The following is a 27,992-nucleotide window of genomic DNA, read 5'->3' as shown; positions in this document are numbered from 1 at the left end:
CCAGATGATGAGGAAGAGATATAACAGAAGCAGTGCCAGAAAACAAATTGACATTAGATAATCTGGTAGAAGGGTTCCAATTATGCAAGACTGCATTTGACTTCTTTTACAACATGGACCATTCTGATACGGGCACCAAAACTAAAGCAGATAGTGGAAGGTTTGGTACCATGTTAAAACATTTCTAGAGAAATGAAAAAGCAAAAAAGACAGAAATTACAATGTATTTCCATAAAGTTACACTGAGTGTGCCTGCCTCTCCTGTCTCTCCTTCTACCTCCTCCACCTCTTCTGCCTCTGCCACCACAAGATCAACTCCTTCTCTTCCTCCTCCTCCTCAGCCTACTCGAGGTGAAGACTATGAGGATGAAGGTCTTTATGATGATCCACTTCACTTAATGAATAGTAAATAATCACTATGCTGTACTGTTAATAAACTTATCTGTTGTGTTTGTGTGTCTGCATGTGAAAATATAATAACTGTACAGCAAGAACTGTATGAGACGTTTTTGTGTCACAGTCATTATCACCTAAGTATTCACTGTGTAGAACATCATGTGCAAGACTTGTATATAAGTGGAAAGCCTATCCTTATATAGGAATAAGGTGAGTGATATTTAATATAAGATTAGTAATGTGTTAGTTTTCTTGCTATTTTATAACTTGTTTTCAAAGTATTACATTACTGTACAGTATGTCTCTCTCATAATTGGAGAAACAGTATCAGCCTATCATCACAATGATTTTTTTAAATGTAACAATGTTTCCAATACTCTATAATGAATATGACTGAATACTATATTTCATAAAAATTTTATAACGATTCATTCATTAGTGTATAGGCTAGGCTACCATAAATTATATTGATTACACTAGGCTACCATAAAGCAATCATACTGCTGCTCCTTTATTATCAATGCATGAAGCATTATACCTGTAAATAAATGAATTTTTCACATTTTATTCATTTTTGATGTCTGGTGTAATACATATAATATCTACTGTGTTTTGTATCATATAACACAATATTGATGTAGATACTGCCAAGACAGACAATTCATCTTGTAAACAGACACTGTTTATGGCACTGTAAATGTGTTTTCTCTTTCTCATGATTTTCTTAATAACATTTTCTTTTCTCTAGCTTACTCCGTTGTAAGAATACAGAATGTAATACATATGCAAAATATGTGTTAACTAACTGTTTATGTTATCAGTAAGGCTTCCAGTCAAGAATAGGTTATTAGTAGTTAAGTTTTCAGGGAGTCAAAAGTTACATGCAGATTTTCAACTGCATAGTGGGGTCAGTGCCCCTAACTCCCACATTGTTCAATGGGTCACCTGTATTTTAAAAATTAATTTATTTGGGGGGAAGTATAATGTTAAAACAAATGTAGAGCAACCCAGTGAAAACAATTTTGATTTCAAAACAAAAAAAAGTTAAGGAGAGGTAGGAAAGGTAGCTACCAATTTAAAACAAAATATTCTGGAAGCACTATGATCTGTTTTTATTTTCAGGATATAAGTGACAAAGCATGAAGAGGTAGAAAAATGAAAAGAGGAAGCAAAGTAATAAAAAATGGACAAATTAGGTAGAAAAAAGAAGTTAAGCAAAAATTCTCTTCAATCACAAAGACTATAGTGTTTATAAACAAATTTATGGCCCCTTTCTTCTTCTAAATCAGCATCCTTACAAAAGGGATGAAGGTGTTCCTCATGATCAGGATGACAATATAATTTAATGCCCATATTGGGGTATTTCTACCTAGGACAAATGCTAAACCAGATAAGCTACCAATACCACTGATATAATCAGGAGTATCCCAGGCAAACCAAAATGACTGTGTAGTAGATTATGAGAATGAACACAATTCCTCACCCCTCTCTGTATCCCCATTTTTTGCAAAGACTTTACAGCTCCTATCAAGAGGTGGACTCGATTCCCCACCTGTCAACTCTGGTCTGACCCGATGATTTGTTTTTGGCCAGTATCGTGCAGCAGAAGTGAAGTGCCAGTCCTGAGTCTTGACCTCAAGACACTTTGAGAATCACTTCTTTCGCTCTTGAACTCCTGCCATCGCCATTAAAACAAATCCTGTTAAAGGATTAAACACCATCAGGAGAGCTAAGACAACCCTCCATCCCAAACCAATATCCAGTTAACACCCCCAGAAGCTGAACAGCCTAGCTAACCTGCAGCTGACCATGAGAACCCAGCCAAGATCAGAACCACCCAACTGAGCTCAGCCTAATTGCCTCTAAAATCATAAGCAACATGAGCCACTGTTTTGGAGTGGTTTGTTACACAGAAATAACCAAAATGACTCACTCCCAGTGTGCCTACCACTTCAGAAATGCAGCAATGAAGTTTCCTACTATAGTGACCCAACCCAATCCATCTATACCTGGGGCAGGGTTAAGAAACCCAAGGCTCCTCAACCAAAGCCCTGGAAGATATTAAGCTGATGCTTTTTTTTTTAAGTCTCTTACTTATAGTAACCAAGAATGCTCCATCCATAAATAATATTGGCTATCTTCAATGCTTACTTCTAGGAAATTAACATCTATTGATCTTAAATGTAACACTAATATCAACTTGCCTTTAAAATAGCCTATTTTAACCTAGCCTATAGTTTCAATACCATTTTATTAACAAAAAAAGAACTATGAAGCATAGGCAGAGCAGATATCATTACACTCATTTTACACATGAGGAAATCAAATCACAGAGTAAATTAAATGACTTTCACAAGTAGCAAGTGACCAAGCTACAATACTTATAATTACACCTACAAACTTTCAATACTCCTTCTCCTTAGAGCTCTTATGCTAAAATCTTGGGTCAGTATTGGCATATCATTTTTCAAGTATTCTGAGGCACTATTTCCTTTCTTATAAAAGTAGGGCTAACATGACTTAGCTCAGGATTGGTTTGAGAAACAAATAAAATAATGTATAAAAAAGCACATAGCACAATGTCTAACACAAATGTTTAGGCCCCTTTCCCCCACTCACCATGATAAAGCTCTTTTCCAGGCTTCACAACCTCAACCCTCATCACTGAGCATCACTTGAAATGATAAACGTTCACATAGTTAGTATAGGCAAATTTTATTTTTATGGTAGAAGCATTTATTTCAGTTATAGAAAAATAACACTATTTCAAAGTCAAGGTAACTAAGAAGAAGTATATTTTTTCCTTATATACCCATACTCAAATGTCACATATGGTTTCAAGACATTCTTAAATTAACAAGGACCAAATACAGAATCAAGGTAGTACCTGTCAATAGAAGAGATATACTAAGGCTACATATCAGCTCTGGAAATGGGAAAATACAAAGTGATCTCGTGCAGTGATTCTCAACTTTAGTGTGCATTAGAATCACCTGGATTGTGGAAGAAGCACCTTCAGGGGACTGAAGGCAAATCACCAAATTAAGCAAGCCCTTGGTCTCAGAATAAATACCAAAGGGACTAAAGATACATACTTTGTTGCACAGGGAGGGGCAAAGACAAAATACATCATGATATATGAAATTAGCCATGTACACACTGTATGACTTCTAAGCCTCAGATTCAGGAATAATAATAGATACTACTCTCAGTTTTCTACAGATTAGGTCAGGTAGTGTGCAGTGATTCCCTAATTCAAAACACACAGCTACTATCATTATTTCATCACCATCATCATTACTATTGGATGCAAGGACATTCTCCCCCCACCCCCACTCCCAGTTCCAAATAGCTATTATCTATTTTAAAAATCAAATTACCACTTACCGAGTTCAAGCTCATTGACTACGGGTACCATTTTTAAATTGGTAACATTTTTACTAGCTTCAACCACTTACATTAAGATTTCAGTACATGTCTGAAATGAAAATTTTTGTCTAAACTAAGACAATGAAGTCAAAGAAGAAAGGGTAACTAACTAAAGCTTAAAAAGTGTGCGTGGTATCTAAAGCATCAATAGCTAGACGAATGAACTGCTTTTCAAAGTGACCCACTTTAGACAATCTCTGATGTTCCCTACATTGTTTTCTGACTCACGTTATTTACAGATGGAAACATATGAATAAAATACCTATAATCTTCATTACTTTCTATATTCAATATACTACACAGCAATGTTTCATAGTTAAAGTTCTGGGCCATTTAAGTAACTCCCACATAAATATCTGAGGTTTTAATATTCTGAAACTGAAACAAAGCTGAAGAGGTGCTCAGTCAGGCTAGGACAGGGTTTCTCAACCTCAGCAATGTTGACATTTTGGGTTGGATCATTCTTTTTTGTGGGGGGCTGTCCTGTGCATTGCAGGATGTAGGCATCCCTGGTCTCTCCTTATTACATGCCAGTAGCAACATGCCCCACTGCCCAGTTTTGACAACCAAAAATGTCTCCAGACACTGCCAAATATCTTTTGGGAGCCAAAGTCACCCCCAGTTGAGAACTATTGAGCTAGAATTTTACAGACATAATTGTAAACTCTGAGTGCACAGATTAGACAAGACTATGTAATTTTACTAATTTAAAGAGTATAGCACAATAGTTTTTGCTATACTGTTTATGCAAGGGCACATAGTTTTTATACAATATACTACTTAAGTATATAATTACCCACAAATAACTATGTTTTTCCTATTGAAAACACCAATTTTTTTTTTTTTTTTGTGGTACGCAGGCCTCTCACTGTTGTGGCCTCTCCCGTTGTGGAGCACAGGCTCCGGACGCGCAGGATCAGCGGCCATGGCTCACGGGCCCAGCCGCTTTGCGGCATGTGGGATCTTCCCGGACCGGGTCACAAACCCGTGTCCCCTGCATCGGCAGGTGGACTCTCAACCGCTGCGCCACCAGGGAAGCCCTGAAAATACTAATACTAAACAGGAAAAAAAAAAAATACAGCTAATCCTGCTACCGTTTTTATATTATCTAAGCCTATGGTTTACAAACGATTGATAAATGGAGATCTAGATAGATCACTGCAAGTGTCCTTCCTTCTGCATTCGTAGTCTCTCTTTCTCTACTTGTAAGCGCTCCTTTTCAATCTGCAGCTTCTCTGATTCAAATTTTAAAAACTGCAGCCTATCTTTTTCTAGTTGCAAGCGTTCTCTCTCAAGTTTTAACTTCTCTGTTTCTATATCCTGTGGTTGATATACGGACTTTTCTCCTTGACCAAGTTCATTTTCCAAAGATGGTTTCTCTGAGGTGACTATCTGTAACCTCAACCTCTCTCTTTCAATCTGCAGCCGCTCCTTCTCCAGCTGAAGCCGCTCATGCTCCATGTCTAACTGTCGCAGCCTCTCTTTCTCAATCTGTAGGCGTTCCTTCTCTACCTGCAGTCTTTCAGCCTCAATATCAAGCCGTCGTTTTTCCAATTCTAGTTTCTGTTTCTCTATGTTTACAAGCAAATGGGGCTCATCATATGCAGACCTAGATGGTGTTGAATTCAGAGTAAAAAACTCATCAATGTGGGGGAAATCAGGAAGTTCACTTTCCCTCCTGGAATCTGGTATGACTGATGACAACATTTCTTCTTCCTCTTCAATCTCAAACTAAAAGAGAAAAGTAGTTCTCAGTATTTATTTATACTTCATGGTTGTTAATTTGTCTAAGAATTTCTTAAAAGCTTTCTGTATTGTTTGAGCACACAAAACCATTTACTTTGAATTTTGAAAAATATTTACTATTACCTGACATCATTAATATATATAATTAAGAGAAGTATATTTAGGTGAAAAGAAAGAGATTGATGATATTAAGATGGAAAAGAATGGAATGACTTTGTTATGTACTATTTTTAAGTTAGCTTGAAAATCTGGGAATTTCTTAACTGTTCCTGGTCTATAATAAACTTTCATATCAGAAATGGAGAAATAAAAAGAGGGTTCACACAGGCTAATACTTACTTCAGGACTCTGTGGATCTCTTTCTTCCTCTTCCACTTTGACCTCAGTTAAGGATCCACCTGCATCCCTGAAATCTGCCACATTTTGCCAATCAAAATTTGTATCATTTCGGAATCCAATCTTTTCATCTATCTCTTCAGTGAGAGAATCATCTAAATCGGATGTGGGAAGGGGAAACCCCGAACCAACTAGCTTAATGTTCGCCTTCATCCTCTTTCTCTTCATAAGTGCTCGCCAGTCAAGGTACCTCCTTTTCACTTCTGTCCCTGTTCTCTGTTCTCCTTCTCCTACAGCATTCACACACTGTGCAATCTCCTCCCAAGCCATTCGCTTCATCACATTAATTGTTGTATTGAGCTGCTTGGAAAAAATGACTTCTTTCCTTTTTGTAATTTCTTTCAAAAGGGTCTGAGTTTCTTGTACACTGAAATTGCTTTTCCTTTTCCTTTTCAATTGCTTCATTTTCTAACTTAAATGCAGTTTTTACAGTAAGAAAAGATGTAAAAAGAATTCTGAGGAATGCTACGAAGTACAGAAATCAAGGACAATTCCTTGTTAGTACTTTGTTTAAATCAGAGTTTTCCATTCATCCAATAGCACAGGCAGGATGGATGATTCCTAAAGAGAAAAAAGTAAAAATCAATCAACCTGCAACTTCTGCAATGTACTTCAACCCAATAAGCTATATAATTAAAAAAACAAAAGACCTCTAAATATGGCTCAAAACTGACTATATTTGTGTCTCTGCCAGCATTACCACAGTCCAAGATACCGTTTTCTCTCACCTAGGCTGCTGTAATGGTTCCGAACTAATTGACAGTATTCACTCTTGACTTGCTCCCTACTTCTACTCTACTCTCCCAAATTCATCCTTTCTACTCTAACTACAAAGGCCTCTTTCAGTCACCCATTCTTGTCAGTCCCTTTCCCAGTTTAGGGCTTCTGCACACGTTGTTCCCTCTGCCTAGGAAATGGATTGTTCCCTGCCTAGCCTACTTAATTCCTCCTCATCCTTCAACTTGCAGATTAGACATCTGCTCCTCAGTGATGCCTTTGCTGACAAGTCAAATTACTCCTTGTCTTCATCTAAATGTTACACTTGTGCTAACATACAACTAAGAATGTCTCTCCTATTTCAACAGAAGTTTCATGAGGACAGCAACATTTCTACTCACCATCACGTCCCCAGAGTCTAGCAGAGATCCTGGCATATGGCAGGCATACTTTTTGAATGAATAAATGAGTCAACCTGCCAAAATGACCATTAGTTTGGGATGTCAAAAAGCAAAAAAATTTAGACTCTGAAAGAGGGTGTACCTGAAACTTGTTAGAAAGGTAAACTTTTCAGGCCCCACCCCAGACCATTTGAATAAGGAACTCTGGGGGCAAGATCCAGCAATGTGTGTTTCAATAAGTCTTCCAGATGATTCTAATACATGCTAAAGTTTGAAAACCATGGGGCTGACTCACACCAGTGAAACAAATGCTTCACACACCTGATTCTCTTACAGACTCTGATTTCGAGTCTTATAAATAGTGCATCTGTTTGGTGGAATCTAAAGCACATCCAAATCCTCAATACAATAGCTAAGAAATGTAGTTTTTCTGCTATCTAGCCTTTGCATTATGGGAAGGCACACTAGCAAACTGGAAAAGATGTTGAATGGGTCTTTTTCTTGGAAAAGAGATTTTTAAAAGTATGTAATGGGGACAAGGGCTCAGAAAGAGTAAGGGATATATAAACAAACCATGGTTTATGACTTCTAATTTACATACTGATCACTGCTACAGAGCCGATTTTTTTCCCTTGTTTACAAAATGAGAGGGCTGGAATGAGGCTGTTAAGGTCCACATTTCCTGCCAATACAAAGAAAAAAATACCAAATATCCATTAAGTTCCATGTCCTGTCATTTAATCCCCACCACAGCACTGAATGCGAGATACCATCATTTGCATTTGTATTTATACAACAAGATTCAGGCAAATTGAATAATTTGCACATTACATGGCTAGTTAAATGACCGAACTTGGATATAAATTCAGGCTCCCTTAGGCCACATCTCCTTCCACTTTATTAGCAGCTTGTGATAGCTAAATCTTAGAAATGTGTTGCTAAGTTTTGAGATGCCTTTTAGTAGAAAATTTTCAAAAAGAACAGATCCTTATCTATGTGGAAGGTTTGGATAAAATTCTGTATATAGGCAGAAAAACTCTCCGAAGTTTCAACCAGTTATGTTTCACTCTACCATGGTTTCTTCTCTTAAAAACTTTAATATCTGCCAGTTTAAAATTTTTATTAGAGTGAAAAATTTTTCCCTTGTAATTAAAAATATAAATAGTATTTTCTACTGAAGCAAAAATACAGCAACTGAGTAAGGCTAACTAAATTTAATCAGAAAATGCACTAATCTTTTCTATCACTGTTTGAGCCTCTTCTCTCTAGGACTTAAAAGTGGATGGAAATCCCTTATTTCTAAACTCTAATAAAAAGGTAATTTTTATTAAGATTTCACTAAACTTCTATGCATTTTTTCCTTTTCAAGTTTCCAGTAATCTTTTTCAACTGTGTATCTAATAACATCACCAAAAACATACCCACCACTATGTCATTTTGTTTCTAACCTCTGATGTAGAATAACCATCTCCTGAACTGCCACTTGCTGCTGAAATGGAGACTAGAGAGAACTAAAAGTTCAAAAGAGTAGAAAATAAACTCTCAAGAAATCATTGTCAATTTCATACATCCACAAAAAGGGCAAAGCATGCAAAAACAAAAAAAGATTGCAGCAAACTATGCCTAAAGCAGACTTCCAAAGTTTCTTGAGACATTTAATAATAAAATTGAAATCCACTAAATAAGAATGTATAATCAGTGGCAGCACTTTTGATCTTGCCCTAGGCAAATCCTGCCTTTATAGTCAAATATAAGCCTCTTGTCACTAGAATATAAGCAAACATATTCATACAAAAACCATAATTCAAAAAGAGACATGTACCACAATGTTCACTGCAGCACTATTTACAATAACCAGGACATGGAAGCAACGTAAGTGTCCATCAACAGATAAATGGATAAAGAAGATGTGGCACATATATACAATAGAATATTACTCATTCATAAAAAGAAACAAAATTGAGTTATTTGTAGTGAGGTGGATGGACCCAGAGTCCGTCATACAGAGTGAAGTAAGTCAGAAAGAGAAAAACAAATACCGTATGCTAACACATATCTGTGGAATCTAAAAAAAAAAAAATAGTACTGATGAACCTAGTGGCAGGGCGGGAATAAAGACACAGACATAGAGAATGGACTTGAGGACATGGGGCAGGAGGGGGAAGCTGGGGTGAAGTGAGAGTAGCATCGACATATATACACTACCGAATGTAAAATAGTTAGCTAGTGGGAAGCAGCAGCATAGCACAGGGAGATCAGCTCAGTGCTTTGCAATGACCTAGAGGGGTGGGTGGGATAGGGAGGATGGGAGGGAGGCTCAAGAGGGAGGGGATATGGGGACATATGTACACATATGGCTGATTCACTTTGTTGTACAACAGAAACTAACACAGTATTGTGAAGCAATTATACTCCAATAAAGATCTATTAAAAAAATATATCATCAAAAGAGGTAGTGTAGTGTAATGGTTATGAGCACACGTTCTGCAGTCAGACTGCCTGGGTTAGAATCCTGACTCTGCCACTTCCTAGCTGTGTGGCCTAATTTAAATTCCCTATGTGCAATTCCACTTGTAAAATAATATTATTACTTCATAGAGATACTGTAAGGATTAAAGGTTTTAGTAAAATATGGAATAGTTCCTGGAACACAGTTAACAAATTAGGTTTACTATTATTGCACAAAAGGCAAATCTTTAAATAATTTTGACATAGGAAACAGAAAGGCCACAATAATATTGGTATTGTTCTAGTTCGTAGGTCAAGTGGTAGGTCTGTGGGTCTTTATCATTATGCTTTATAACATTAGTGGTATATTGGAGCCTGCTGATGTGAGCTGGCGAAGGTCATTGTGCACATCTCTTCCCAACTCCACATTCAGTAATGTCATATTTGGAAATAGAAACTGGCCAAGATGGCAGTATTTACAACATAGAACTGGATAAATGTTACAAACTAGAACATTTTTCTTTTGAGTGGTCAGGGAGTTAGTTTACTAGCACACTTAAAGCTACATGATTTTTGCATATTTCAAATATTACCTAATAAAAATTAAGAAAATGCAATGTTTTAACATCTGATCCCACAACAGTTTAGTGAACATTCTAGAAGACTTGTAATTTTAGAGGATCACATTTAATTAGCACTGACCTAACATTCCTTATGTAATTCAAGTTATCAATTGGGCTGGGCAAGTATTCTGCTTTTCTCTAGAGGCAACTGAAGAATACTCATGAAATACTATATTTATAAGCAACACAAAAAAGGAACTGAACCTAACTGATTTACACATTATTAAACCAGCCCAAATATACTTCTCTTTAGTACCTATGTTGTGGTTGTGGCATATTTCAAGGAATTACTGCAGTCAAACTTGACTTTCTCCTTCCTCTACCATTTGCTCCACCCCTATGAGGAGCTGGAAGATGGTAGCCCACCTGCTCCAAAGGCAGTATCCTGAACACATAACACTGTGCCTAACAAACAGAAGGAGGTAAAAATACAACTTAAAATAAGGCAGTGATTGAGGGATGGGAAAGAGAGCAGAAAATGAAATGGAAAATAACTCAAGTAAGGTCAGCTAGCAAAACTGAAACTGCTATGGGCAAAGCGTTATGTTTAAAAGGAAAAGGCAGCTCAAGTCAATATAGGCAAGAAGCAGTTTATGAGATTAAGTGAAGACTTTAGATAAACTACCTACCCTATAACTATGCCAAAGAATATAACAGTTAACAAGTTACACAAAATTCTGAAAGGAAATTTTAAATAAATAGGCTATGTTACTACTTAGGCAGTATGAACCAATGATGAGTAGGTTATCAAAGACATATTTAAAAAATGAAATCAGCAGGTTAGATGTCCTTAAAAATAGAACAGATTGCTAAAGTTACATCAAATTCCATATCAAATTACTTACAATGCATTAAGGAAGACTTTTTGTTTCCAAAAGATACAGAATGTTTCAGACCATTTAAATAGCTTCTTGAACCATTTAAAAAGCACTGTCATATTTAAAAGGTAGAAGCATGGTAAAAATATAAATATTCATCAATAAGGGATTAGATGAATGAGCTATACTACAGCTACATAATGGAATATGATGCCCAATTAAAGTATGAATATGGCTTAGCACAACATTTTACTATGTTAATGCAAGCCAACAAAACCAGAAAAGGAATGTGTACATATGTCTATGTGTGTGTACATACTCACAGAAGCTCAGTTTTCAACTTAGGAACATTTATAGACAGAACATGCTATGCTCTACAACAGGTTCACTCACTCTGTCCATCACCAACCACCAGTTCTAGGGATCATGTATACAGTCGTTTGTCTCAATCACAGAGCTGTTTGTTTGCCTAGAGCACATCTGTTTCATTTTACTTTGAGGTGATTAACATTATATTAAAAATATATTTATGAGGGATTTTTATTACAGAAAAATACACTTTTTAAAGTTCCATAAACCCAATACCCACAAATCTCTGTTGACTTAAAAAAAAAACAAACAGTAAAATACATAGGTATGGTTAGAGAACCTAAATAAAGCAACAAAATTAAGTGAAAATCTCTCTCCACCACCAGTGTAATTGATATTAATAATTTCTTGAGATGTTTTCCAGAAAATCATATGAATATAAAAGTACAGATGTATTTATGAAACATTATATATTACACATATTACATGAATGCATATTAATTCCATTCATTAATTTAAAAAGCAGTGACTGGGCTTCCCTGGTGGTGCAGTGGTTGAGAGTCCGCCTGCCGATGCAGGGGACACAGGTTCATGCCCCGGTCCAGGAAGATCCCACATGCCGCAGAGCGGCTGGGCCCATGAGCCATGGCCACTGAGCCTGAGCATCCAGAGCCCGTGCTCCGCAACGCGAGAGGCCACAACAGTGAGAGGCCTGCGTACCACAAAAAAAAAAAAAAAAAAAAAAAAAAAAAAAAAAAGCAGTGACTGTTGAAGATGTTAAATTATAAGAAAATGAAAGGAAAATTGAAAACAGAAAAATGAGATGTATATGAATGATTCTAAAGGACAAATGAAGAGACAAAGAGGAAATCATGAATGTAAAAACTTACCACCCTCTACAATGAAAAATAATCAACAAAAAATGAAGAAAAATTATGAAATTGAAAAAATTCTAAAGATGTTGTCTCTCAAACCTTACGTATTTGAATCATCTGGAGCGCTCATTAAAATGAGATTCTGATTCAGTAGGTCTGGAGTGGGACCAGTGATTCTACATTTCTGACAGATTCCCAAATGATGCCGATGTTGCTGGTCCTTGGACTACACCAACAGAAATAGGGATCCACACATGTAATTTAAAATCTTCTAGTGGCCTCAGAAAAGCAAAAATGAAACAAAACCAAAAAAATTGTAGAATTAATTTTAACATATTTAACCCCGTAAGTTCAATATATTCTCTTTCCAATATATGGTCGATGTAAAAATGATTAATGAGAGAGTTTCCATTCTTGTTTTGCTACTAAGTCTTTGAATCCAGTGTATATTTTACAATTAGAGCACATCTCATTTTGTACTAAACACATTCTAAGAACTCAATAGCATATATTAGTACAGATCTACAGCACATCAAAATCACCTAGGGAGCTTTTAAAAAATACTTATAACCAGTCCCTATCTCTGAGCAATTAAAACAATCTTAAAATACTGCTAGGCATTGGGAGTTTAAAAAGTGCTCTAGCAGATATTAAGCATTCTCAACACATACACACACACAGAGTTAACTATGTGAGATGATGGATGTGTTAATTATCTCTATCTTGGTAATCATTCCATAATGTATTATGTATATCGATCATCATGCTGTATATTTTAAACATATACAATTATATTTACCAATTATTCTTCAATAAAGTTAAAAAAATCTTCTCCAGGTGATTCTCATTTGCAGCCAGGATTGAGAAGCACCCCGCTAGAGAATCAGTGTTAAAAGTCTACTTGCTCAAATGTGTACTGAGAGGCAAGATGGAGTGCAAATGTTGTAGCTCCTAAGAAATTTCCCTTCAGAGATCATTAAGGCTTCATCTGCCACAAGACTTGCAACAACAGACAAAGCTGGACTCTTTTTGGAAAAATATGCCCAGGAGAAAGTCATGTTAGGTGGAAGAGGAATATGTCTAATTGTAAGAACCAATTCACACTCCTATGTGTTGGGAATACATCAAAGGAATACAAGCTAAGTCAATTTAGACTTAAGTAGAAATGGACTGCTCTCTTTAGAGAACCAAACTTTCTTTTAAGTCTTTAGACAGCTACCCATACCTTTATTAGAATTAGCATTGAACTAGGAGTATACATTGGAAACATCCATTAAGACTGAGTGATTAAGACACAATGCTTCATTCAACAAATATGTATTGAGTGCTTAAAACCTTTCAAAGGCTTTGTACACATTTCGGAGGTAAATTTACTCTCCCTAGTCTTTCTCTCTCTCTCCCTATTACAAACCCTGAGTCCTACCTATATATCTTCGTATCTACCTTTGCCAATTTTATCACCTCCAATACTAACCCCAAACATACTTTCCCAACCCACCCTCTCCAATACACGTCAGTATGGGCACACACAGTATGTCATTCTGAAATTCCTCTAAATTCTAGACCAGTGCTGTCCCATACAAATATGACAGTCACATATATAATTTTAAATCCTCTAGTAGCCACATTAAAAAAAGTAAAGAAAAACAGGTAAAAATTAATTACGATATATTTTATTTAAACTAATATACCAAAATATTATTACTTCAATATTTAAACAATATAAAAACAATCGAGACATTTTACATTCTTTTTTTCTACTAAGTCTTCAAAATCCAGTGAGTATTTTGGACTAGCCATACTTCAAGTGCTCAATAGCAATATATGCCTATTGGCTACTGTATTGGACAGCCCAGTTCTAGCTTTCATGACCCCTACCTTAGGACTATCATACATGTATTCCTTTGGCACATGCTCCCAATTCCCATTGTCTTTGCTCTTTTATCTGGGCAGTGACTATTCATCCTCAGCACCTTCATTGTTCCATTAATCTAAATCTAATGTCCCTGCTACATGCTTCCACTATCAGGCTATATTATAATCACTTACTTTACATTAGGTGCAATAAGGGATCAAAGATGAATATATTATTTCTATCAAATAATTTATAATTTAGTAAAACATATATGCATAAAATTTACATGAAAAAATTTTAATGGAGACTGTAAATGTCAAGTTTGAATACGGACTACCTAGGCTTATATATTAATTCCACCACTTAGAAGCTCTGTGATCTTAAGCAAATTACTTAACCTTTTAAACTTATTTCCTAATTTATAAATGGGAAAAATAGAATAATACTCACGATGTTTTGAGGATTAAATGAGATAATCCAGTCAAGAAGCTTATAATATGTAGGATATAATAAGCCCTTAACAAATACCAGCTATTATCCATTTCCTAGTATAGTCTAGACATAGTAAGTGAATATTTCTTTACTCAATGAATAATGTGAATGTAAGAAAAGTGCAACAAGAGAAGTTATTAACAAAATACCTTGGGTGTTCAGAAGGAGAAATCTTTGGTGGGATCAAGGGAGGTTGTGAAAAGGAATTAGCACTTGATTTGGGTCTTAAAAAACAAATATAATAATGAGGGGCAGTAATAAATGGCAGAAGTATCAGGAATCAAAGTTTGATAGCTAGGCTGGGGCCAAATGTCAGCAAATCTTTAATGTTGGCTTGTAAGAACTTATTCTTTGCTAAAAAACTTACTATAAGAGGCAAATATATCAGTGAAAATTCACATATTTTTGAAATTCAAGCAACATACCTTTTATATGGAGGCAATGTTACTGTAATAATATACAAACTATAACATGCAAAATACAAGTGCATAATAATAAACAATGACTGCAGTTGTCAAGAGAATCCTAATTTAGGCAGAAACCCATAATCAAATTTTGCTGCTCTTAGAGTCTGAGATCAATTTTGTAATGATAAAAATAACAATCCTTTTAAAACTATGCTTGAGTCAATACACTCTTAAAATTTTGGCAGCAGTTGCTTTTATGTGCATATCCTGTTTCCACCCCCCAACAATTTGTAACTCCATATCTCTATCCTACAAAAGTGGTATCCCTTTGTCCCTGACTGTTCTATGCTAAACTGATGAACTATTTCATTGACAAAGTGCACTTTATTTTTTAATTTTTTTTAAATGTTTGGCCGGGAGGCACGGCTTGCGGAGTTCCCTGACCAGGGAATCCTGGGTCACAGCAGTAAAAGCGCGGAACCCTAACCACTAGACTATCAGGGAACTCAACAAAATGCACTTTAACACACATTTTTTACCTCACTGAAATTGACAACAATATGTATCTTAGATTTCCAGTCAGTCATGGCTTAAGTGTGTGAAAATCTTTGACATCTGATTAGTGTTAAGACAGTACCCAAATCAAAGCAAACGAGTTGAAATTTGGTAGCTATGCTTGCATGAAAAGAAACTAAGCTATGTTTCCAGGAATTTCTTTTTTCTCTCTTCTCCTTTACATTTTGGTACTCATGTAACAGCTTAGATTTTCATCATCCATTACCCAATAATTTACTCAAATATTTATCAAACTCCTACTATGTGCCAGGCACATATTCTTGGTGCTGGGGCTAAACACCTCACAAAATATGAAAAGATGCCATTTTAGATGTCAAACACTATCCCTTTCATATTGGTTTTCTTCCCTATCTTTACAAAAGGGAATTTAGTAGTTGCAACCTCTAAAAATTCTTAGTTCTTCCATGCCCAATCACAGAGAACAGCCATTTTCCTGAAATCCCATTTCACAATAATTCTTTCCTGGTTGGAAATAGGTATAAGTAGTTCACTTAGGTAATCCTTGTGAAGATGGTGTACCACCAATGGCATATTATACCTGGGCAATTTTTTTCAAGGACTAATACTTAAGAATGAAGTTCTTACATATTGCATGATAAGACAGAAGTAAGAGGTCTGAGTTAAATCAGGCAGTAAATCCTGGGTCCAAAATTTTTTTTTGGTAAACTCATTAGGCTGTTCAAGAAGAAAAACATCACAAAATCTACAAATCTCCCCCAACCCCCACCCCAATCCTCTTGGAAGTGTGCTCCCCACCTCCCACCAACCCCGCACCCCACAGTCGCCACCATATTCTTAGAGGAAATTAACCTTCCTGCCGAATAGGACGCTCTTCTCTATAAGCTGTGATAGGTAAATGATTAAAGTTTACTTAAGTGTCGCCGGTTATCATATTAATAAAATACCTCTCACTCCCCACCTCTTCCTTTGGAGCAGCTACCCTTGGGAGAATCCAGGAAGGCTGAATTCCTGGGAGGTCAGTCAGTAGTAGGGGGCGCGCCCATGACTCTGCCACAGAGCAATGGCTGCACCTGGTAGGATGTGGGGCAAACTGGAAGAGTCCCCGCTCCGCATATTAAATTAGAGTCGCGACTGGGCGGCCGAAAAACCTTCACAGCCTTGTTTCAGCGGCTGGGGCCCTCCCTACCCTCCCAGGTCAGGCGGCAGCTGCGACTGGTATTTCTCCTGAACGTCGTAGTCGGCTACGCCGCAGGGCCAGGTCCAGAGCCGGCAGCAGGGGGGCAGCTACCTGACGCTGCCACTCTAGCAACCACCGGCCGCGGAGCCTCCACTTCCCTAGCAACCTCCTCCACAACGCAACAGCTCACCTACGACGCTGGCGGAACCTCCCCACGCTCGCCTCTGGGGTGTGTGGGGGTGGGGTGGCAAAAAGACGCTTCATTAATTCCCCGCCCACTGACTTCGGCCGCCTCCTGCCGCTAAGCCATTGGCTGGCGCGGCTGCCGCTCGTTTAACGAGGTTCGTCCATTGGCCCGGAGGATACTGCCATTCTGGCAGAGGGCCCGCCCTAGGTGTTCCTCACAAAGGAACTCGAGTCCCAAACCGTTCCGGGTTAGTGCCCTGGAATTCCGCCCCCTTGTGAGTCATGGCCTCCCGTTCAAGCTCAGTCTTTGGCGCACGGCTCTGTCAATCAAGAGCTCTAGGAAAGGATTGGCCCCTAGCAATCAGCCCGCAGCCTGTTCAGCAAGATTGGGACACAGGTTGCTCCGTCCCCAAACTCTACTCCTATCCTGACCCTTACCTGTTAAAAGGGCAAAGAGGAAGTGGGATCCTTGCGTTGCCCCAGCTGGTTCCTAGTCCAGCATCACCTTCTGCTCAGACAACTGTGACCTAGTTTGGCCTCAAAATCATTCCTCTGAGACTGCCCCTGGCAAAGCTCACTGGTGATTGTCTTACGGCTAAATCTAGGCATCACATCTCTGTCCTTATCTTACCTCCTCAAAAAATATTTGATTTGTTGACCTTTCTTCATTTGATTTACATAATGCTTCTCCTGGTTTTCCTAACTCTCAGTCCTCTTCTCTATCCCCTTTGCAGTTGCCTCTTTCGCTGCCATCTCAGGTTACGGTGTTACTAATGGGTCCGTCTTTCCATTGCCTTTGTTCAGGCCTCTATTGAAATCCTGAATTACATCAGTAGCATTCTTACTGGTCTGTCAGTTATCCTGCCAGTACGACTGTAGTCCATTGTTCACACTGTAGCCAAGACAGGCTGCTTAAAGTTCTTTAGTGGAACCGCACTCATCTTATGATAAAGTATAAACTCTTTACAAGAGTTTCTTCTGTTTTTCTCTCAGGCATATCTTTCATCAACATTCCTCCTCTTTCGTTTTCCTTCTTCCTTATTCCAATTACTTCCCTTCTGTCAGTTCCTAGATTTGACAGTGGCCTTGGGACTTAGTTTGCATTGCATTGTTTCCACCTGGAATGATTTCTCCCTGCCTATTCCCTGCTATGCCCAGAATTTGTTTTTAAAGTTGCTTTCTGAAGGAAGCCTTCCTTTCTCTCCATTCACACTACCTCCACTTCCAAATTGTCCCTCTAATGTAGGTTTGCCAGATAAAAGACAGGATACTCAACTAAGTTTGAAGTTCAGATAAATAACAAATAATTTTTAGTATAACTATGTCCCATTTAATATCTGACATCCTGTATTTTCATTTGCTAAATCTGGCAACCTACTCCAGCATGCTCCTATCATAGTACCTTTCCTCTGACAGCTCTTACCACACATTCTGTGCAGGCAGGTGTTTCTTGTTCACTGCTGAAATTTCTTTGCCTAGCGCAGTGCCTAAAATATAATAGTCGCTCAAAAAAGATTTGGTAAATAAATAATGGAATATTCTGGGTGAATCGTGAATACTTGCTCAATATTCCTGGAGGAACTCTCTTCCATAAAATAGAAGTACTTATGAAATAATCCTCTTTGAAATGTAACAATTAGTTTAGTCTTTCATATTTTTACCTATGACTTTGTGAAAGAAGCATGTCTATAACTTTGCCTAAGTAGAACAAAAAAAAATTTTTGCTTTTGGAAAAATATAAGAACTTGTATTTTATGTTTTGGGGTTTCGTTTATAGTGGATGTTTTTTGGGTGAGTGTAGTGAGAAGGCAAGAGAACTATCCATCCTTATTATGACCAGACTCTTTCTCTCTGACCCTTTCAGAATCTGTCTACTACTTGAATCTATTTATTTACTTCAGTAACAGGGTTAAGGCCTAGTAAGTCAGTAAGTATTAGGAACGTTCTGCTTTTATATCATGAACTCTTAAGCTTCCTCCAATTAACCTCATTCTCCTTGTTGATTGCAAGATCTTTTCCAGATACCCTCACTATTTTTTCTCATCTGTATTTTGTCTGGGTAGACATGGACCAACAAGGGAGAGGTGAAAGGTAATCCAAAATGCCTAATATTAGTACCTCATTACCAACCTGATAGTCTGCTTACTGATTTGATTTTTGTAATAGTAATTTCAGACTAGAGATTTGACCTAACATTTATTCTAGAACTGGGTTGTTCAACTGCAGTAGCCACTTGAACAAGCCTGATGAGCCCTTGAAATGTGGCTACGACAACTGAATAACTGAATTTTAGTTGTGTTTAATTTTAAATTTAAAAACTGATACTCAATTCAGTTACTACATAATGTCTATATATGTTTGGGAAACTTGAGCTTTGTGAATCTACTTTTTCAACTATAAATTTTTTGAAATCTAAGTACGGATTGAATATTTCTGATAAAATTAACATGTTAATTGAGATGTGCTGTAAGTGTAAAGTATATACAGGATTTCAAAGATTTAATATAAAAATGTAAAATGCCTCATTGATCATTTTCATATTGATTATATTGATAAGTTGAAATTATAATATTTTGCATAATTGGATCAAGGAAAATATATTATTAAAATTAATTTTACCTGTGAATTTTTTACTTTTTAAAATGAGACTAATAGGAAATTTAAACATATATGTGGTTGGCATTATATTTCTATTAGACAGTGCTGTTCTAGACTGTGCCTGGCCACAATAAGAATATAATTGTTAACAAAAATCTTTCTATTTCATTGCTTATTATTTAACCAAAGGGAAAGAAAAAAATCACTTTTTCTTTCTTCCAGACACAGTTTAGTTAAGAAAAAAATAACCCAGTGAACACGTTATAACCTTTATTATATACCAACAGTTGCACTTAACTGTATCAATGCTGTTTTCAGTCTCCATTTTTGCCTTTGCACATGCTGTTTCTTCTTCCTTTGCACAGGTACTGCTTCCTCCTTGTCCTTACGACACACTCTTATTCCCCGTTAAAACCAACTCTTCCTTGACAATGTTAGAACAGATCTTTTCCTTTTTCGTATGAGTTTTACACCTATACATGTTCTATTTAGATATCATTCAGTATTGCTATTACCTTTTACCTTTTTATCTTCAGCACATAGCACATTACCTGGCACTTAGTCTGACAAAATTAGATTTGATGAATTGACCTGAAAACTGACAAAAGAAAACTCACTCTGTTTTTTCCTCTGTGATAATATTGCTTGCAATTTTCATCATCCATCAGGTAAGTTATAATGGTTTGTAAAATAACACTGAAAACTTTTCACCAGCAAATTTCATGTTTCTAAAAAATTTACATTGAATGGAAAGCCCATATGTTTCCTGTAGAATTGTTTCAATTAATTTCCTTTAGATTTTGATTTTGTTATAACTGGGAAAAATAGGAAGTGTTAGAACACAAGCTATTTTTAAATGGTAATCATTATAGCAAGAGGTAGGGATGGAAAATTTTAGTTTCAAAGATCAGTTTGGTCAAATCTTGAGAAGTCAAATGGTTTCTGGCATTCCAACCAGCATCAGCTGTGGTTAGGTTGCCATTTTTATTTATGGTGGGAGGTTTGGTTTCTACTAGAATAGCCTATGAAATACTATAGGTCAATGGTTATTAGAAGAATCATTAAAAAATATATTTTTTAAAATATCATTCTGGGGCTTCCCTTGTGGCTCAGTGGTTAAGAATCCACCTGCCAATGCAGGGGACACAGATTCGAGCCCTGGTCCGGGAAGCTCCCACATGCCGCGGAGCAACTAAGCCCATGCACCACAACTACTGAGCCTGCACTCTAGAGCCCGCGAGCCACAACTACTGAAGCCCGTGTGCCTAGAGCCCATGCTGCACAACAAGAGAAGCCACTGCAATGAGAGGCCTACGCACCGCAATGAAGAGTAGCCCCTGCTCTCTGCAACTAGAGAAAAGCCCGCACGCAGCAACGAAGACCCAACAAAGCCAAAAATAAAATAAATAATAAAATAAATAAATTTTAAAAAAAGAAAAGGAAGAAAGTGTAGAATTTAAAACACACACACACACACATATATGTATATATCTCATTCTGTTCTTCATTCCAGTACACCTATACATGGAGTTGCCCATGAAAGAATCAGATCAGTTGCAAATCTATTCTTATAATTTGGAATATGTGCCCTGGTGACTATCTATTTGGAGCTCATTTTTAAAAATCACTTTTGGTTTATCTCTCCTGTTTAACAGTCAGAAGCTTCTTGTTGAATAACAATTTTAGCACTTTTGTAGGATGACCACCTGTTTCTTTGAGTCCCCTGCAGAATGAGTTTTATTTATGCCAAATAGCCTATATTTTAACTACCCATCCCAAATACACCCTTAATATTTAGTGAAAATTGATCTAGCCTTTTTTACATCATGTATCAACAGAAAAACATATGCATAAATTTCATTTTAATAGTAAAGATTGATCATACTGTTTTCTCAGTTTGAGAAATTATTGTGACTTTTTATAACCTCTTGGTTGTGCTTATGTATGTGCATTCTTTATTTCCTTTTATAAGAATTTCAGAGATTTTTGTAGTTGGGAGCTCCAAACTCCAAGAATCACTGGCCAGTTCTCTTTCCTCAACTCATTTAAAAAATAAGTTTTGAAGACTGTTCTGTGCTAAGCACTGATCTAAGGGCTTCATTTACATTAATCTATTGGACTATTATGATAACCCTAAGTAGGAAGTCTACTGGTATTCCTCACATTTTTTAGATGAGGAAACTGAGGCAAAATGATGTTAAATATCTTTCCAAGTTTGCAGAATTAGTAAGTGGCAGAGCTGGAATTTAAACCCAGTTAGCCTACATTTAAACCCCATGCTATAACATCACTCAAAATGGATGTGTATTCTTGAGTTCCTTTTATAAGAATCTCACAGATTTTTGGAGTTGGGAGCTCCAAACTCCAAAAAGATGCCAAACGTTTGAAAGATGCCAAAGATGCCAAAACGTTTGAAAAGATTTTAGTGAAGTAGAGGGATAACAAAAGTGTCCCCACAAAACACTGTCTTTCTTCTAACATTTGTTGGGCTCTATTGTAAGCTCCTCAACGGCAGGGATCATGTCTTTCTTTTGCCCCCAGCACCTAGCAAAGACCTTGAATTCACAGTTTATTCCCAAACAAATTTAGATTTCAGGTTGTAGGATGGACAATGGTCATATAATTCCTCTGAACAGTAGCCTTAGTCAATGAATCTATCATTGGTTAGCAGCTGTCTGAAAGGTTTTTTAAAACTTTTTATTGGCACATAGTTGATATACAATGTTGTATTAGTTTCAGGTGTACAGCAAAGTGAGTCAGTTATACATATACATACATCCACTCTTTTCTAGATTCTTTTCCCATATAGGCCATTACAGAGTACTAGGTAGAGTTCGCTGTGCTACACAGTGGGTCCTTATTAGTTATCTATTTTATATAAGCTTTTCTATACTACATTTCCCATTGCTTTTACTTCACTTCTTCACCAGTTTCCATGGAATGCCTTCTGCTAAACACCACAGCCTGTATTGTCTGTGAGAAAAGTTTGTTCTCGGTTCTTTTTCCTATTCACATTGTTTATTGGGAGTAATAGTGGCTGTGATCAATATGCAGTAACAATAATACAAATGTAAATAGGAACCTAAGTTGGAACTTGCCTTTGGTTACTCAACTTATTTAAATTTTTAAAGACAAGAGTAGTGGTTCCTGACAAGACTTTTTGGGGAAAATGCATTTCACAAGATCCAGAAATAAGCAGTGCCTCAAATTTTAACTTATCCCGCATTCACAAGCATACAACACTGTCTTTATACTATTTAACACATTACACCATACATATATATGCAAGTACAAGATATGAAAATACATATTTAAACCATAGTTAATAAGGTAGATAGGGGGATCCTAGTGATAAATCATTTTTCAAAATAACTTTTAACTTCATGAAAAGATCAATTAAAAGACTTTTATTATCATGTTTTTATTTATAGTGTGTATCCTTTTATTTCTGTTCTCAAGATGTATCTTTTAATCTCCATTTTCCAAAAGAGAAAGCATGTCCAGAGTTATTTGTGGCTTATCTAATAACTAATTAGTAGCTAATCTGAGACCACATCAGAAGTCTGCCAGCTCCTCCTCTAGGTTCTTTCCACTATATGGTGTTCTACTTCAGAGTCATGTTCTACCTGTTCAAATAGCATGTTCTTCTATATCAAATTATTTGGTTTCTCGAAAACTTCATGATTTGAGAAACAAAGACAAAAAACATAAAACAAAATAGACTCATGTTATGTCCTTTCTGAATTCCTTCCATTTCCATAATTCCCAGCTATAAAATGTAACAACTACTACAATTGCTGGACACTAACTAAATACTAGACACTATTAAGTACTTCACATGTATTATCTCTTTAAAGGGGTTTATAGTTAGGGAAAATGAGTCATAGAGTCTAGTTTAGTTTATATTGAGCTGTGTAGCTCTTTGTATATTTTGGAAATTAATGCCATGTTGGTCACATCATTTGCAAATAGCTTCTCCCATTCTGTAGGTTGTCTTTTCATTTTGTTTATGGTTTCCTTTGCTGGGCAAAAGATTTTACATTTAATTAGGTCCCACTTGTTTATATTTGTTTTTATTTCCATCACTCTAGGAGACAGATACAAAAAGGTATTGCTGCAATTTGTATCAAACACTGTTCTGCCTATGTTTTCCTATAGAAGTTTTATAGTATCCGGTCTTTCTTAGCTTTTGAATCCATTTTGAGTTTATTTTTTTATATGGTATTAGAGAATATTTCAATTTCATTCTTTTACTCATAGCTGTCCAGTTTTCCCAGCTCATTTATTGAAGACACTGTCTTTTCTCCTTTGTATATACTTGCCTCCTTTGTCATAGATTAATAGAACATAGGTGTGTGGGTTTATTTCTGGGATTTCTATCCTGTTCCATTGATCTATGTGCCTGTTTTTCTGCCAGTAACATAATACCTTGATTACTGTAGCTTTGTTGTATAGTCTGAAGTCAGGAAACATGATTCCTCCAGCTCCATTCTTCTTTCTCAAAATTGTTTTGGCTATTCAGGGTCTTTTGTGTCTCCATACAGATTAAAAATTTTTTTGTTCTAGTTCTGTGAGAAACGCCATTGGTAATTTGATAGGGATTGCATTGAATCTGTACATTGCCTTTGGGTAGTATATTTAACAATATTGATTCTTTCAATCCAAGAACATGGTATATCTTTCCATTTGTTTGTGTCATCCTCAATTTCGTTCATCAGCATCTTAAAGTTTTCAGAATACAGAAACTTCTGCCTCATTAGGTAGGTTTATTCCTAGGTATTTTATATTTTTGATGCAATGGTAAATGGAATTCTTTCCTTAATTTCTCTTTCTGATAGTTTGTTTTTAGCATATAGAAATGCACAGATTTCTGTATATTAATTTTGTATCCTGCAACTTTACCAAATTCATTGATGAGCTCTAATAGCAATAGTTTTCTGGTGGCATCTTCAGAATTTTCTATGCATAGTATCATGTCATCTACAAACAGTGACACTTTTTTTCTTCATATCTTTAAAGTTTTTTTTAAAGAAATAAATACATTTAAATTTTCTGCACAGTTCTGCTTACAGTATCACTTCACAACCAATTATTCCCCTTCCCCTCCCTGAATCCTCAATTTGCTCACATTCACAATGCCTTCCGAAAATACTAAACATTTAGCATAAAGCTTGGAGGAGACATGAAATGGACTGAACAATGAAGGCTGGGGGAACGGGGAATTAAGGATTATCTACACACCTACCTACTAATTTGCCTGTCTCCCCACCCTCCTTTGTTTTTTTTGAATTTTTATTGGAGTATAGTTGATTTACAATGTTGTGTTAGTTTCAGGTGTACAGCAAAGTAAATCTGTTATACATATACATATATCCACTCAATTTTAGGTTCTTTTCCCATAAAGGCCATTATAGAGTATTAAGTAGAGTTCCCTATGCTATACAGTAGGTCCTTATTAGTTATCTATTCAATATTTCATATATAGTAGTGTGTATATATCAATCCCAATCTCCCAATTTATCCCTCCCCTTCTTTCCCCCACTGGTAACCATAAGTTTGTTCTCTACATCTGTGACTCTGTTTCTAATTTGTAAGTAGTTCATTTGTACCATTGTGATATCATATGATATTTGCCCTTCACTGTCTGAATTACTTCACTCAGTATGACAATCTCTAGGTCCACCCATGTTGCTGCAAATGGCATTATTTCATTCTTTTTCATGGCTGAGTAATAGTCCATTGTATATATGTACCACATCTTCTTTATCACATTATTTGTGATAAAGAATGGACATTTAGGTTGCTTCCACATTGTCGATGTCGATGGACATTTAGGTTGCTTCCACATCGTGGCTATTGTAAATAGTGCTGCAATGAAACTGGGGTGCATGTACGTTTTCGAATTATGGTTTTCTCCAGATATATGCCCAGGAGTGGGATTGCTGGATGATATGGTACCTCTGTTTTCAGTTTTTAAAAGAACCTCCATACTGTCCTCCATAGTGGCTGTACCAGTTTACATTCCAAACAACAGTTTAGGAGGGTTCCCTTTTCTCCACACCCTCGTCAGCATTTATCATTTGTAGACATTTTTTTGGGGGGGGCGGGTATGCGAGCCTCACTGTTGTGGCCTCTCCCGTTGCGGAGCACAGGCTCCGGATGTGCAGGCTCAGCAGCCATGGCTCATGGCCCAGACGCTTCACGGCATGTGGGATCTTACCAGACCGGGGCATGAACCCGTGTCCCCTGCATTGGCAGGCGGACTCTCAACCACTGCGCCACCAGGGAAGCCCCATTTGTAGACATTTTGATGATAGCTGTTTTAAACAGTGTGAGGTGATACCGCATTGTAGTTTTTATTTGCATTTCTCTAGTAATTAGCGATATTGAGTAACTTATCATGTGCTTTTTAAGCCATCTGTTTGTCTTCTTTGGAAAAATGTCTATTTAGATCTTCCACCCATTTTTTGATTGGGTTGTTGTTTTTTTTGATATTGAGCTGCATGAGCTGTTTGCATATTTTGAAAATTAATCCATTGTCAGTTGCTTCATTTGCAAATATTTTCTCCCATTCTGTGGGCTGTGGTTTTCTTTTGTTTGTGGTTTCCTTTGCTGTATAAAGGCTTTTAGGTTTAATTAGGTCTCCTTTGTTTATTTATGTTTTGATTTTTATTTCCCCAGGGAGCGGATCATGAAAGATCTTGCTGCGATTTATGTCAAAGAGTGTTCTGCCTATGTTTTCCTTTAAGAGTTTTATGGTACCCAGGCTTACAGTTAGGTTTTTAATCCATTTTGAGTTTGCTTTTGTATATGGTATTAGAGAATGTTCTAATTTCATTCTTTTACATTTAGCTGTCCAGTTTTCCCAGTACTACTTATTGAAGAGACTGTCTTTTCTCCATTGTATATTCTTGCCTCCTTCGTCATTGATTAGGTGTCCATTGGTGCATGGATTTATCTCTAGGATTTCTATCCTGTTCCACTGATCTATATTCCTGGTTTTGTGCCAGTACCATATACCGTTTTGATTACTGTACCTTTGTATTATAGTCTGAAGTCAGGGAGCCTGATTCCTCCATGTCTGTTTTCCTTTCTCAAGATTGCTTTGGCTATTTGTGGTCTTCTGTGTTTCCATGCAAACTGTAAAGTTTTTTGCTCTAACCATGATAGTTTTACTTCTTCCTTTCCAATATGAATTCCTTTTATTTGTTCTTCCTCTCTGATTACTGTAGCTAGGACTTCCAGATCTATGTTGAATAAAAGTGACGAGGGTGGACATCTTTGTCTTGTTCCTTATCTTAGAGGGAATGCTTTCAGCTTTTCATCCCTGAGTATGATGTTAGCTGTGGGTTTGTCATAGATGACCTTTATTACGTTGAGGTATGTTCCCTCTATGCCCATTTTCTGGAGTTCATATCATAAATGGATGTTGAATTTTATCAAAACCTTTTTCTGCATCTATCTAGATGATCAAATTGTTTTTATCTTTCAATTTGTTAATGTGGTGTATTAATTTTCAGATATTGAAAAATCCTTGCACCCCTGGGATAAATCCCACTGGATCATGGTGTATGATTCTTTTAATGTATTGTTGGGTTTGATTTGCTAGTAATTTGTTGAGGATTTTTGTATCAATTGGCCTGGAATTTTCTATTTTGTGTTTTATCTTTGTCTAGTTTTGGTATTGAGGTGATGGGGGCCTCATGGAATGAGTTCACATGTGTTCCTTCATGTGTACTTTTTTTTTTTTTTTGGAATATTTTCAGAAGGATAGGTTTTAACTCTTCTCTAAATGTTTGGTAGAATTCACCTGTGAAGCCATCTGGTGCTGGACTTTTGTTTGTTGGGAGTTTCTAAATTACTGATTCAATTTCAGTACTTGCAATTGGTCTGTTCATATTTTCTATTTCTTCCTGTTTCAGCCTTAAGAGATTGTACCTTTCTAAGAATTTGTCCATTTCTTCTTGGTTGTCCTTTTTACTGGCGTATAGTTGCTCATAGTAGTCTTACGATCCCTTGTATTTCCATGGTGTCGGTTGTCCCTTCTCCTTTTTCATTTCTGATTTTATTCATCTGGACCCTCTCCCTTTTTTTCTTGATGTGTCTGCCCTATGGTTTATCAATTTTGTTTATCTTTTTAAAGAGCCAGGTTTTAGTTTCATTGATCTTTTCTATTGTTGTCTTAGTCTCTATTTCATTTATTATATCTCTGATCTTTATGATTTCTTTTCTTCTGCTAACTATGGGTTTTGTTTCTTTTTTCTCTAGTTGCTTTAGGTGTAAGTTTAGGTTGTTTATTTGAGATTTTTCTAGTTTCCTGAGGTAAGCTTGTATCTCTATAAACTTCCCTCTCAGAACTGCTTTTGCTGCATCCCATAGGTTTTGGATTGTCTTGTTTTTGTTTCATTTGTCTCTAGGTATTTTTTGAGTTCTTCTTCGATTTCTTCAGTGATCCATTGGTTGTTTAGTAGCATACTGTTTAGCCTCCACGTGTTTGTGTTTTTTGCAGTTTTTTTTCTTGTAGTTGGTTTCTAGCCTCATAGTGTTAAGGTCGGAAAAGATGTTTGATATGACTTCAATTT

At 36.6% G+C, this 27,992-nt stretch overlaps 1 protein-coding gene across 3 annotated transcripts in view; it reads right to left on the bottom strand.

Moving 5' to 3' along the window:
- MSANTD4 (Myb/SANT DNA binding domain containing 4 with coiled-coils) overlaps window positions 1-16,841 on the bottom strand; it is a 39,820-nt gene extending 22,979 nt beyond the window's left edge. The window contains exons 1-4 of one of the 3 annotated variants that reach the window (XM_082843785.1): window positions 16,817-16,841; window positions 5,911-6,528; window positions 3,016-5,556; window positions 1,949-2,095 (exon numbers count right to left, since the gene is read on the bottom strand). In XM_082843785.1, the coding sequence (XP_082699911.1) occupies window positions 4,981-5,556; window positions 5,911-6,372 (1,038 nt within the window). In that variant the 5' untranslated portion in view covers window positions 6,373-6,528; window positions 16,817-16,841 and the 3' untranslated portion in view covers window positions 1,949-2,095; window positions 3,016-4,980. Of the gene's footprint in view, window positions 1-1,948; window positions 2,096-3,015; window positions 5,557-5,910; window positions 6,717-16,816 lie in introns of those variants that run through there. The other 2 variants (XM_082843786.1, XM_082843784.1) reach the window with 2 other exon arrangements.
- Window positions 16,842-27,992: the final 11,151 nt, after the last annotated feature.

This window comes from Leucopleurus acutus, assembly GCF_964270905.1.
Source record: "Leucopleurus acutus genome assembly, chromosome: 8".
Classification (NCBI taxonomy): Eukaryota; Metazoa; Chordata; class Mammalia; order Artiodactyla; family Delphinidae; genus Leucopleurus; species Leucopleurus acutus.
The sequence above is the reverse complement of the archived record's forward strand: the minus strand, read 5'-3'. Positions and strand labels throughout refer to the sequence as shown.